Below are 13,336 nucleotides of genomic sequence, written 5' to 3' on the forward strand. Positions count from 1 at the left end.
TGGCACTTGACCTGTCGAAAGCCTTCGACACTGTCAGTCACGCCACACTCTTCCAGGACATCCTGCAGTCCACAATGCCCAACAACACGAAGAGATGGATAGTGAACTATCTGAGTGGCAGGCAGTCGTTCGTGGAGTTTAGAGACAAATGCTCAAAACCCCGTAGAGTTAAACAAGGAGTCCCTCAGGGCGGGGTCCTGTCGCCGCTCCTGTTTAACTTCTACCTCTCTAAACTCCCAGTGCCCCCACAGGGCGTAGAGATAATCTCGTATGCGGACGACTGTACTATATTGGCAACAGGTCACAACGTTGATGAGCTTTGCGGTATGGTAAATGGTTATCTCAATGAAATCCACAATTTCTTCACTGCACGTAACCTGCAGTTATCACCAACGAAGTCATCAGCAACACTCTTCACCACCTGGACGAAGGAGGTAAAACTGAATTTAGGCATCATGGTCGACGGCGTACAAATTCCGACAGTGAACCACCCGAAAATCTTGGGTGTCACTTTTGATAGCCTTTTTACCTCCTCAGCACACGCCACTGCAATCACGCATAAACTGCGAAATAGGAACAAGGTCCTCAAAGCACTAGCCGGCAGTACTTGGGGTATGGACAAAGAAACCTTGATTGCTACCTACAAAACGATTGGCCGGTCAGTGGTCAACTATGCTGCTCCAGTGTGGTCGCCTTCGTTGAGTGATACCCAGTGGAGAAATATTCAAAGCTGTCAAAACGCAGCCTTAAGGACCGTCACAGGCTGCCTTCAAATAACCTCCGAACACCACCTTCACGAGGAAACCAAGGTTCTACCGGTCAAGGAACACAACGTCATGTTGACGCAACAGTTCCTTCTGGGATGTCATCGGAGGAGTCATCCAAACTTCAACATCACACAGTTGGAATCTCCCCCGAGGCATGTCAGACAGGACCTTCGGAAATACGAGGAGAACATACAGAGGTATGTGCAGGATCCATTTGATCGCCGCTCGTATATGACAGCTTTGAACGACATTCACAGAGACGCCATCAATTCCGCGGTAGCAGGATACCGTATGAATATTGGAGGTCGCCCACCACCAATAGCAGACGCCGAGAAGGTTCTGCCGCGTGGAACAAGAGTCGTTCTGGCACAACTTAGATCAGGATGGAGCAACAGGCTTAATGCCTTTTGGTCTCGCATAGACCGTGCCGTCCTTAACTTATGCCCAGCATGTGGTCAGGGTCCTCATGACACCCTCCACATATTTAACTGTTCAGCCAACCCTACTTCACTCAGTCCAATGGATTTATGGACTCATCCTGTTGAAGTAGCTCAATTTCTTGGACTTGAACAACATGCAGAACCACCAGAACATCCAGATTGATTATTGTAAATTGTTCATGCTGCTACTACAACAACATAACAACATACTCAGCTGTTTCCGGTTTATTTTTATTATTTCTAGATTGTTTTGTTCACGCCGAATAAATGTTCGGGTTGTTTTTTTTACGCGCGTATTATTTGTCACTAGGTGGGTTTATTACAAACCAACTAATTATTATTATTATATATATTATTATAACAAATATACAGTGTTATATTCTTCACACAACAAATAAACTTGTTGCGTATTACATCAACATTCATATAATTATCAGTTTCCGTCATATTTGCTTTTATTTCCACTTTGTATTGTTCCGCCGATAACAAATTTTATGTTTTATATTCACCACAACAATACAATTAATATAGCATAACATCTACAACGAAAAACAGTCAGCTGTTTATGGTTAAATTTCTCCTTTTTGTTTTGTTCACGCTCGTATAATTCCTTTAAATGGTAGTTTTTTATGTGATAATGACTTTTGATGTCAGACATAAATGTTTGATGAAATGTTCTGACAACTTTGTTCGCTACGTGTGGTACACATGCCATCACCAAGTAAAATTTATATGTAATTAATACTTCAACATAAGTTGACATGGTTGTTACTACGTTTATACACACGGCTTATTCGCAAATAAAAATATTGGAATTAGAACCAAGTAAGAGTGCTATATTCAGCTATGCCGAATCTTATATACCCTTCACCTTTGTTGTGGATGCATTATTTCAGCGTACAGCATCCTAAATTTATCAAGAACACAAAAAACAACAACAACGCCAAACGAAACAAACACCAATAGAAAAAACAAAATACGCAAGCCAATGAAACCAACACACATCCAAACATACGTTTAATTGTATAAAAAACAACAACGCCAAAAGAAACAAAATACGATTTGTTGCTTTTTTGTCAAAAAACCAACACACAACCAAACAAACGTTTAGTTGTATAAAAAACAACAACAACGCCAAAAGAAACAAAACACAAAAAAAAACAATATACGCAAAGCATGCACATCCAAAAACATACGTTTTGTTGCTTTTTTGTCAAAGCATGCAATACATTGTGTTTTTTGATGAAATTTTCAGAGGTTGTCTCGGATTTTTGCTCATATCTCCGTTATTTATGGACGGATTTTGCTGATTTTAAATAGCAAAATTCTCGAAAGTATGTCTGACAGAATTGTTGAAGATTTGGATCCCGGAGATATCTGGGGCCTTCAGAAAATTGATTTCAACAGACAGACGGACATGGCTTAATCGACTCCGCTATCTATAAGGATCCAGAATATATATACTTTATAGGGTCGGAAATGAAAAATGTAGAAATTACAAACGGAATGACAAACTTATATATACCCTTCTCACGAAGGTGAAGGGTATAAAAATTCCCGCATAAACAGTGACTTAATTTTTTATTTGCGAATAGCTAACTCACGAAAACAATTCCTGATTAACGACACTATCTATATATATAAAAGAGTAACGTTACTGACTGACTAATTCATCATCGCACATCACCCAAACGGCTGACAGGGCTGTCAGATGTGGCGATTTCTCGCCAAGCGTGGCGATTTTTCATTGCCTTTGGCGACCAAAATTTCCAATTGGCGACATGGCGATTTTTTGGCGATTTACAGACTAGTTGGCGATTTATTTGGCGATTTCTTAACAATTTATTTGATCATGTATGCTACCTGCATTCATGATCAAATAGTTTCAACAATATTAACTTGTTCTTCTAAAATGTTTATAATGGAAATATTGATAACTTAATATGATCATTAAAATTGGCTATTTGTTTGCCGAATTCTTTTCTGCCATTGGAATCTATCGAAATGTTTCGTAATTCAAAATTCATCAACAGTATTTTTCAATCCAAAGGTATCTGCAGGTAAAATATGAATTGCAATGGTCAAAGCTAGGATATATCAATTGGACTCAGATCTTTAAAGGTGAAATTCCAACAAAATTTGTTAGATTTTTGGCCACAAGTTTACAATTATTGAGATGCGTGCGGAACATTTCATTTTTAAGAACTTAGCATTGGCCGTTCTTAATATGTTAATTTTACCAACCAGCAACGCTTGCGTAGAAAGGGAATTTCAATATAAACTTATTTCCCACAGATAAAATGTTAAAAAAGTTTAATTCTAATACAATGTATACTTTTGATATCAATTTAATATACATAACGAATGCACTAAATTTAAACCGAAAAAATTAAGTTTATACTACACAGAGAAATCATATTCGTGATAGCAACCGAATTTGTTGCCAATCGAATGATTCGGTTGCCCACATAGAATTTTTCAGTTTTATCAACAGAAATTCAGTTCATAAAGAAGAATTTCGGTTGAGGCAACCAAACTTTAGTTATACCTTCCAACATTTTATAGGTACTACTGTATGATAGAATCATTCGATTGGCAACAAATTCGGTTGCTATCACGAATCTGTTTTCTCTGTGTACATACATAAAATTAGTATGTATGTATTTAACAATAAAGAACTCCAAAATTTTTTTTGGCGATATTTGGCGATTTTTCTTTTAGCTTTTGGCGATGGAGGTAAAAAAAATCTGCCAACCCTGACGGCTGAAGCTAGAATCTTGAAATTTTAACTGTGGCTTCCTCCCTCCCCAAAACGATCCGATAAGAAGGAATTTTTGGAAATTCGAACGTTTAGGGGGTAAAAACGGGTAAATTCGGTAACCTTATATCTTCAAAACTAATAAAGATACAAAAAAACTTAAAACCGAATGTTATACCATGTTCACACGACGGCATTATTCGTCATTCACGCTCTCATTCGTCATTCAACCACCAATTACGAACTGAATTACATGATTCGCCATACAAAATTTCAAGTGCGAATTACCTTGTTCGTACGTAATTCAGTTTGAAATACCTTATGAATTACGAACGAATGACTGTCATCTCTAATTTTTATCGATTATTTATGTATCAAAATCAGCTGTCCAAACAAAAATGTCAAAACAAAATAAAGAAAAAGATTTTTGTATTAAATAAATAAATTAAAAGAAATAAAAAGTCTGATTAAAGTTAAATTCATTTGTAGAAGTAGCAGCTCTGCCATTCTTTCAGCCCACACCTCTAATAAAGCCCGCTCGCTGCCCTGGTCCCACTTGCTTGCACTTTTCTTTTTTCTAATAATGAAAATAATAATTAAATTATATTTATCTAATTAATAATGCTACAATTTTATTTGCCAAATTACAAATTCGCACCAAACAAACAAAATAAACAAAAAAACAAAACGTGTAAACAGAAGAAAAAAACAAGAAGAAGAAATAAATAAATGTCAAACTGAATTACGAATGTTGTCGTGTAAACAGGTTGATTCGCAATCGTAATTCAAAACGCGAATTAAGTAATTCAGACTGCCGTGGAAACATGGCATTACTCCATTTAGAAAATAAGCTGACAGGTGTTTCGTACTTTTTCGAAATTCGAACCTTTTAGGGGAGAAAACGGGTAAAAACTATATTTTGGTACATTTTTGGCACCCTATGTATCTTTTAAACCAATAAACATACAAACAAAAAATATAAGTTTGGTACTTTTTGGAAATTCGAACCCTTAAGGGATAAAAATTGTGTTTATTTTTGGTACTTTTTCATAAAATATGTTTTTCTATAATAGACATACGAATATTTTGTTATGATCTCCCACCACGATACAGAAATTTATTTGAAAAAAATTTTACCAAAGCAATGGGGATGAAAAAAGTACCAAAAAGGGGATAAAATCAGGAAAATACATTTTATTTGAAATTATTAAGCCAATTTTGATAATTTTTTTAACATTGGTTCCTGGATTCATACAAAAATTAACTAACAGGGTGTTATTTGGTACTCGAGTGCCAGGGTGTATATTGGGTCAAATCCGGGTAAACAGTTTGGTACTTTTTTTAAAGCATATTTTTTCTTGGGCACATTAACACAGATTTTAATATTTTGAGACATGTCTATAGCATAAACAATTTTAGCAAAATGGAATATTTTTAAAATTCGAACTTGAGGGGTGTTCGAGGAAGAAAAGGGAAATTGGTACTTTTCTCCTAATGGTACTTTTTTTAATATTTTAAATTATTTCACTTATCGACATTAAAGTAAACTGATTTGTATCTGAGTGAAGTTTGTGTTATGCATAGGGTAGAATATTTAGGTACCAAAATGTGAGAACTGAACTATAGGTACTTTTTTATTCACCTAATGGTACTTTTTGAATTTTATATGACAATGGACTTAGAAACATGAAATTAAGCATATATGGTCCTAAGTGGGTGTGAATTTTAGGGGTAGACTTTTTGGTACTTTTTCTTTAATCCTTTTTGTAATTTCTTCACCAATGAACCTAGAAACATGAAATAAAGCTTACATGGGCCCGAGTGGGTTGGAATCCACACGTGGCTGCTTTTTGGTACTTTTTCTATATTATAATGGTACTTTTTTTAATTTTCTATAACAATGGACTTAGAAACATGAAGTTAAGCATACACGGTCCTAAGTCAGTGAGAAGTCTAGGGGGAGATTTTTGGTACTTTTTCTTTAATCGAATGGTACTTTTTGTAATTTCTTCACCAATGAACCTAGAAACATGAAATAAAGCTTACATGGGCCAGAGTGGGTGGGCTTTTACAAGTGACTGCTTTTTGGTACTTTTTCTATATTATAATGGTACTTTTTGAATTTTCTATAATAATGAACCTAGAACCATGATATTAAGCATATATGGTCCTAAGTGAGTGAGAATTCTAGGGATAGACTTTTTGGTACTTTTTCTTTATTCGAATGGTACTTTTTGTAATTTCTTCACCAATTAACCTAAAACCATGAAATTAGGCTTATATGGGAGTGAGTGGGAAACCACAAGTGGGGGCTTTTTGGTACTTTTTATATATTCTAATGGTACTTTTTGAATTTTCTGTAATAATGGACATAGAAATATGAAATTAGGCGTCTATGCTCCCAAGTGAGTGAAAATTCAAGGCCATACTTCTTGGTACTTTTTCTTTGTTCTCATATGTACTTTTGTGAATTTACTATAATAATGGATAATAATAGCGTTTCCAAAAAACAGAAGAATTTCAAAACCGCGGTTTGGTTTTTTTTGGGTTTTGTGATAATTTTTAAATATTAATTGTTATAGAAACAAAATTAGTTGATAATATAGGAAAGTTTAAAATTCAAACTTGACGGGTTATGGTTTAGTGAATGCGAATTCAAAAGTGATAATCAATGGTACTATTTGTTTATTGCAATGGTACTTTTTGAATATTTTATAATAATAAACCTAAAAATTTAAAATTAGGCACACATGATTCTGAATGAAAGGTGACTTTAGTGGTAACTTTCTTTTGCATTTTCTATAATAATGGACCCAAAAATATGAAATTAGATATTTACAATTAGATTCACAAAGGGAGACTTAGTCCCCATCCATACTGTGAAACATTTGCTGCAAAACATTTGAGTTTGTTGATGAAAGGGGAAAGAGGAATGGAAAAGGGTACTCTGTTTCATGTACATGAAGTTTTTGTTGAGTATGTCATTTATTCGTTCATATTCGTTCTGTACAGAAATGTCAAAAACTGAAAAGCAAAAACTTCACTGTGTGGACACGAATGTAGTTTCAAAGGAGAATTTAAAAATGTTTTGCAGCAAATGTTTCACAGTGTGGACCGGGACTTAATAGTACTATTTCATTTTCTAATTGGGGTGGCGAAGCGCACCGGGTCAGCTAGTTTGCAAATAAGATTTTAAACATTGCCATATGTTTTAATGTTGTTAGTTTATTAAGACGCTTTTTAACTATTTCATTGCATTTTTTATTAATTTCATTGCAAGACAAACAAGAACTTTTATTTTCATTTTTGTATTTAAAAAATGTATCATATTTTAATCAATAATAGAGCTTACTTTAATGACAACTGAACTGACAGCTTAAAGGGGGGTCAGACGGCATGTATTGCTTGTGTTTTGTGCCATGTATTGGGACATTTTTCCATATGTAAACATATACATACCGTGTGATCCATATGAAACTTTGTGTATGTAAAATACATGTGTATTACTCGTGACATTTTTGGCAATTAGAGCATGTTCTATTTTTGTGTGTATAACAGAGTTGTATTTTGAAATACAACACTGTGTGAGTGCAAAATAAAAAAAACAAAACAAAAAAGAGTAAAGAAAAATCATAACAAAATTAATTTCATTGCATTAAATATATATATTGTGATTTAAAAATGTTTTAAATAAATATATATATATTATTAAGTAGAAATTTATAACCGATTATGGCCAATAAGCTAGGTTGTTGAAAATAATAATTAAATAAAAAAAAAAAAAAAAATATATTGTTAAAAACAACAAACATATAAACTAATAGAGGTTATGTCACATGCAATTACATATGTACGTTTGAACGTGGAAATTATGAATCATATGTATAACGTGAATTTTGACATACACATGGAATTCCATATGTATCGAATACATGTCCCAATACACAAGCAATACATGTCGTCTGACCCCCCTATTATAGGGGGGTCAGACATATGTAATTGCATGTGACATAACCTTTATTAGTTTATATGTTTGTTGTTTTTAACAATATATATATATATATCCCTATGTCTCCACGTAGCAATATTTATTGCTGCAATTGTCAAATTTGATTGCGTCAATGAAATTTGCGAGTGTCAGTTCAGTTGTCATTAATGTAAAATTTCTTCTTTCTATGATTCGGTGCGATTAATTTATACATATTTAATTTATTTAAGTACCAAAAGTAAAAAATCAAAGAAATTAGTGAAAAAAATCATGCAATACAAAATATAAGCAAAATACACTAAAGTTTTTCATAGAACTTCTCGCGTTGAAAATTTTGTATTTGTGACGAACGTTTTCTCCACCTAAAGCAATCAGCAATCACTCTGCTGTTGTTCTGCCGACGTTATTGCTTGAGCTTAGCAATAAATATTGCTACGTGGAGACATGGGGTATGGTAATTTGCCGTCTACATTCGCAAATTTCATTGACGCAATCAAATTTGACAATTGCTGCAATAAATATTGCTAAGCGGAGACCACAAAGTATACAGAGGCGTCACGAGACAGAAAATAATATAATTCTATATTTGTTTCATTTTTAGTAACTGCCCTTTTCATTTTGTTTTAGTCTTAATTTTCTGCCGCAATAATTCAATTTCTTTCCGATTTAGTTTGATGCAATCATTTATTTTTGTAATATTTCACTTTTAATTGCCATTGTACATGTGGAGTTTTATTTTGCAAATGTAAAAAACAACCAAGAATTTTGTTTCATTTAAATTTACACGTAAACAATACACACATTTTTATAATTTTTCATTTTAAAAAATTTTGTGCCACAGACTACAATAAAATTGTCTAACAAATTTATTTGTTTGTTTTGTTCACATTTCTTTGTCTACCAAATTCGTGTTGTATATAGCGTTTTGCTTTAACACATCACTGATATTGTAGTACAAAATATATTGCTATCTCTTTTTATGAGAACTGCCCTAACATCTGATTTGGCGTTTTTTAAACGTCAAATTTGACACTTCTGTATATTCTGTGGCGGAGACATAGGGTAATATGTTAAACACGTTCAAACATCGCCAAAATTCCGATATTATGACAAATTATCTGGCAACCTTAGTTATGACTGAGGTTATGTATTTTCTGGAAAATTCAATCAAATCAATTTACTAAGTAGTACAAGTTACATTTTTATTAGCTTAAAACGTTTTTAATATTTTTATTTAAATGGCGAAGTGGGGTGAAGGTGATCCTCGTTGGATTGTTGAGGAGCGTCCAGATGCTACAAACGTTAATAACTGGCATTGGACAGAGAAAAATGCTACTCCATGGTCGAAGGATAGATTTCATCATCTATTTAAAAATTTAACGATAGGTACGATATACTTTTTATAATAAAAAAACTATAACTATATATTTTTTTTATGAAATAGATGATAAAAATATAAGTTGCACAATTGAATCGGTAGAGAAATGCTCTGGTGAAGCCACTGCAAATAATCGAAAAGGAAAGCTTATATTTTTCTACGAATGGGATCTTCTTCTTAAATGGAAAGGTTGTTTGTTAAACCCAAATTCATCTTTACATACAGGAAAAATTTCAATACCTAACTTGTCGGAGGAAAACGATTTAAATGATATTGAAATAACTGTTACTATTGATGAATCTAATGATACGTCGGAAAATTTAAAACAGTTTATGTACAATGTTGGAAGGGAAAAAATTCGACATATATTGGGCGTTTACATTACTGAGCTCAAAGAAGAATATTCTAAAAATTTAATTTTGCCTAAAAAAGATAATGTGGCTACAATTAAGTATAGAGAATTTGCAAATTTAAATCAATATGAACCACAAAAATCGGAAATAAGTTCAGTTTCATCATTAGGATGTAAATTAGATGTTTGCACAATATCAATTGAAGAAGATTTCCAGTGCTGTGCTAATGATTTATATAATGTACTAACAAAATCCTCAATGGTAGCAGCATTCACAAGATCAGATGCAAAAGTTGACGCAAGTAGAGGTGGCCAGTAAGTATATTTGTTGCATTTGCGTTTATTTTTTATTTATTTATAATGGGCCGATTATGGATGTCAACCGAACTTCAGTTCCTTTGTCAGTTGCCTAAATGGTCTCTCTCCAGTTGGTATACTGAACGAGAACCCAGACATCGATCCTGACCCACATATGCTGCCACAATTTTACTCCAAAATAATGCCTGGCTCCTATAGGGGCTAAAAGAAAAAATATATAATATCAAGATCTCAGCTCACTCCGTTTTGATTAATATAAGTTCAACAAATGTACCTGAACAACCGTATTATATCAAGTATTTTATATTGTAATCCTGTGATATCTACACTCATTGTCTAGTCGACATTTTGAATTCTGTAGCCAAACTTTATTTTTGTAACAGATTTTTGTTATCTCGTTTAAAGTGTTATATTTTTTATTTTGTTTTATTTATTTGTCAGACTCTTTTGCACTGTCTTCAAAAGTAAAAGGTGGCGAGCAAACTTTGTTCTCTTATACAGCCCAATTATGAATACAAAATTCCGCGGGAGTTTTTTCCCATTGAATTTGAATAGGAATAATGAATAATTTTTATTCATAATTGGGCTGATAATTTTATGTTACTAACATATTCCCTTAGGGCACTGCTACACGTTCATTATATATTGTGATATTTGGATCGCGATCCATTGTAATGGATCACGCAAAATTTGGTTATTCTGCGATTTGGATCGCGATCCATCAATACTGCATGCTACACGTTCGATAAATATCGCGATACTGGATCGCAGTCAATATATATTGAACGTGTAGCAGTGCCCTTAAAAAAAGAAAATTAGCAAGTAGCATTTTTTAATAAAACACCGTATAATAGAATAAGACAACAATAGTTCTATGTTATATATTCATATCATTTAGTTAAGTAAACACATGTTATCGAAAAAGAAAATGTCTCAATAAAAAAATTTACTTACTTGCCTAAATGGTATTACAGATGGCAACTGACAGCATCATTTTCTGTTGCCAAATGGCAACCAGAAATTTGTGGTTGCCTTCTGGCAACGCAACTGAAGTTCGGTTGCCATCCATAATCGACACATAAGTTATCTTAAATTTAAAAAATTAGGATAACTTATTACTTACTTTCATATACAAATAGTGAATATTTTTACAAATACAGCCTAATTATGAATAAAAAATTCCACGGGAGTTTGTTCCCCGGGATTTTTTTCCCATTGAATTTGAATAAGAAAAATGAGAAAAGGGAAAAAACTCCCGGGGAATTTTTATTCATAATTGGGCTGATAATAAATTTATAAATATAAAGTCATACTTATAAGAAGGATATACAAAATTCAATAGCCTTCATTTTAACACGGGCATGTCCTTGTCTCTTTTTGATTACAATGGGACTGTCTAATAGCTGGTCCAAAGTAGGCAACGCATTGCATTAGCTTCACATACTCAGTTACCTTACTAGCATTGTAACTGGAGGGTTACTCTCTATTGCGATGCGAAGGCAATTTCCATGCGAAAGGTAAATGCGTTAGTCCCCTTTTACAATGCAGAAATTGAATGGCAGACAGACGAAGTTTTTTGGCGAGGAGTTGAAGAGGTAGAGTGTGTTTTACACAGGTTTAGGTTAGTTCAAAAGAGAATGTGAAAAATGTCTGCCTTTCAATTTCTGCATTGTAAATGGGGACTTAAGAATACAATTTTGTACTAAGTATCGTCTACGCAAACGCTCTCGCAAAAAGAAGCAATACTGGCACCACAAAATAAACAATAGCGGAGAATGACAAAATGAAATGTCAAAACTTGTAAATAAAGACATTTTAAACTAATTTTTTGTGCGATGCGAAAACGCAATAAAGGGTACCAATTGTACCATTTTTCTTTCGCATCGCAATAGAGAGTAACCCCCCTGGTTACTTGATCAGCTACTTGACTAGTTATTTTAAACGTGCATGTCCTAAGCAGGTGGTCAATTGACCCTTTTGATTACAATGTGACTATCTGATAGCTGATCGGAAGTAGTCAATGCTTCTGGTTGGTAAAATAAAGTGCAATACAAAAAAGTTTCAAGTGTGTAATAAAACACGTCCATTGACTTTCGCTTTCAATTTTATATTTGGTCAATTCACAAGGGGTCTTATCATGTCATATTGTCATAATGTCCTAATATTTCACAATGGTTTTTATTGTTTTTCAAGCAAAAAATGTCCTAATATAATACTACTCTGTATGCTATGTTTATGGTGTTATCGTAACCTACCAGCGGAGACCTGCGCCGAATGCCTAAGAGTCGGTTAAGCCGAGCTGTCGAGTCGAGATATATTAGGACATTATTACAATATGACTGATAAGAGACCTTGTGAATTGACCAATTATTTCATCTTGTTACAATTTGGTAATTATCAACTTTGATATTCGTTAAGTTACATGTATAAACATAAAATAATCAAAATAACATTAACAATACATGAGTTAAAATGAGGCAGATATATTTACATAGAACAATCCAGAAAAACACATAAAAAATAAAAACCGTTATCCCAAATTTCTATAATAGGTACACTGCAAATAAGTTAATAGTGCAATACACCGTAACCATAGCACATCCTATACAAATATGTATAGACCATAATGTACAATACAATTTATAAACATTTTGCAAACGTTTGCGAAATGTGCTTGTTTGTTTTCATACTCTGAAATAAACTATTAATGTTATTAAGTTGGAAAGGAAAATAATTCCTAAACTCTTTACTTTGTAAAACATATGTAAATTCTATAAATATTATTTAAAATAAACAAAAAAAAAATTAATGTTATCTATATTTAGATTCAACCTTTATGGAGGGCAGGTACATGGATATTTCGAGGAACTCGTGCCAGAAAAAAAAATTAGGCTAAGATGGCGTTTAAAATCATGGCCCTCAGAACATTATTCAAATGTAGTGATAGAATTGGAAGAAATGGTGAGTATATTAATTATTATTTAAATTTATTACTAGTGTTTGTACGTGAAATAGAAAAGAAATAAAACTCAGTGTTTTTATTTTGTTTATATTAAATAATTTTCTTTATTAAATATTACCTTTGATGTGTGAAATGGGTTGTAGATACCTTAGCGATCAAGCTACGATTAGAATTTTTATATGCAAAACAAAGTGGCGAACAATGCTTAAGAAAGTACAGTTAACGGTTTTAATCGTTATAATTTAGGAAAAAATATCCCCACCCAAGTGTGAACAAAAGGGAAAATACCAGTGCATAGTGGTGGCAGTTATATAGAAGAGAGCGTCTTGAAACTTCTACAGTATATTCCTGCCGATAAGAAAATTAATTTGAC

The 13,336-nt window shown here is 33.1% G+C and overlaps 1 protein-coding gene across 1 annotated transcript in view; it reads left to right on the forward strand.

Moving 5' to 3' along the window:
• The first annotated feature begins 9,107 nt into the window (after positions 1-9,107).
• The window catches only part of LOC135962516 (activator of 90 kDa heat shock protein ATPase homolog 1), a 66,544-nt gene continuing 62,315 nt past the window's right edge, over positions 9,108-13,336 (forward strand). Inside the window, exons 1-3 of the mRNA XM_065514491.1 lie at positions 9,108-9,339; positions 9,398-9,998; positions 12,827-12,962. Coding sequence (XP_065370563.1) covers positions 9,192-9,339; positions 9,398-9,998; positions 12,827-12,962 — 885 coding nt within the window. The 5' untranslated portion in view covers positions 9,108-9,191. The remainder of the gene's footprint in view (positions 9,340-9,397; positions 9,999-12,826; positions 12,963-13,336) is intronic.

The sequence above is a fragment of the Calliphora vicina genome, chromosome 5 (assembly GCF_958450345.1).
Source record: "Calliphora vicina chromosome 5, idCalVici1.1, whole genome shotgun sequence".
Taxonomy (NCBI): Eukaryota; Metazoa; Arthropoda; class Insecta; order Diptera; family Calliphoridae; genus Calliphora; species Calliphora vicina.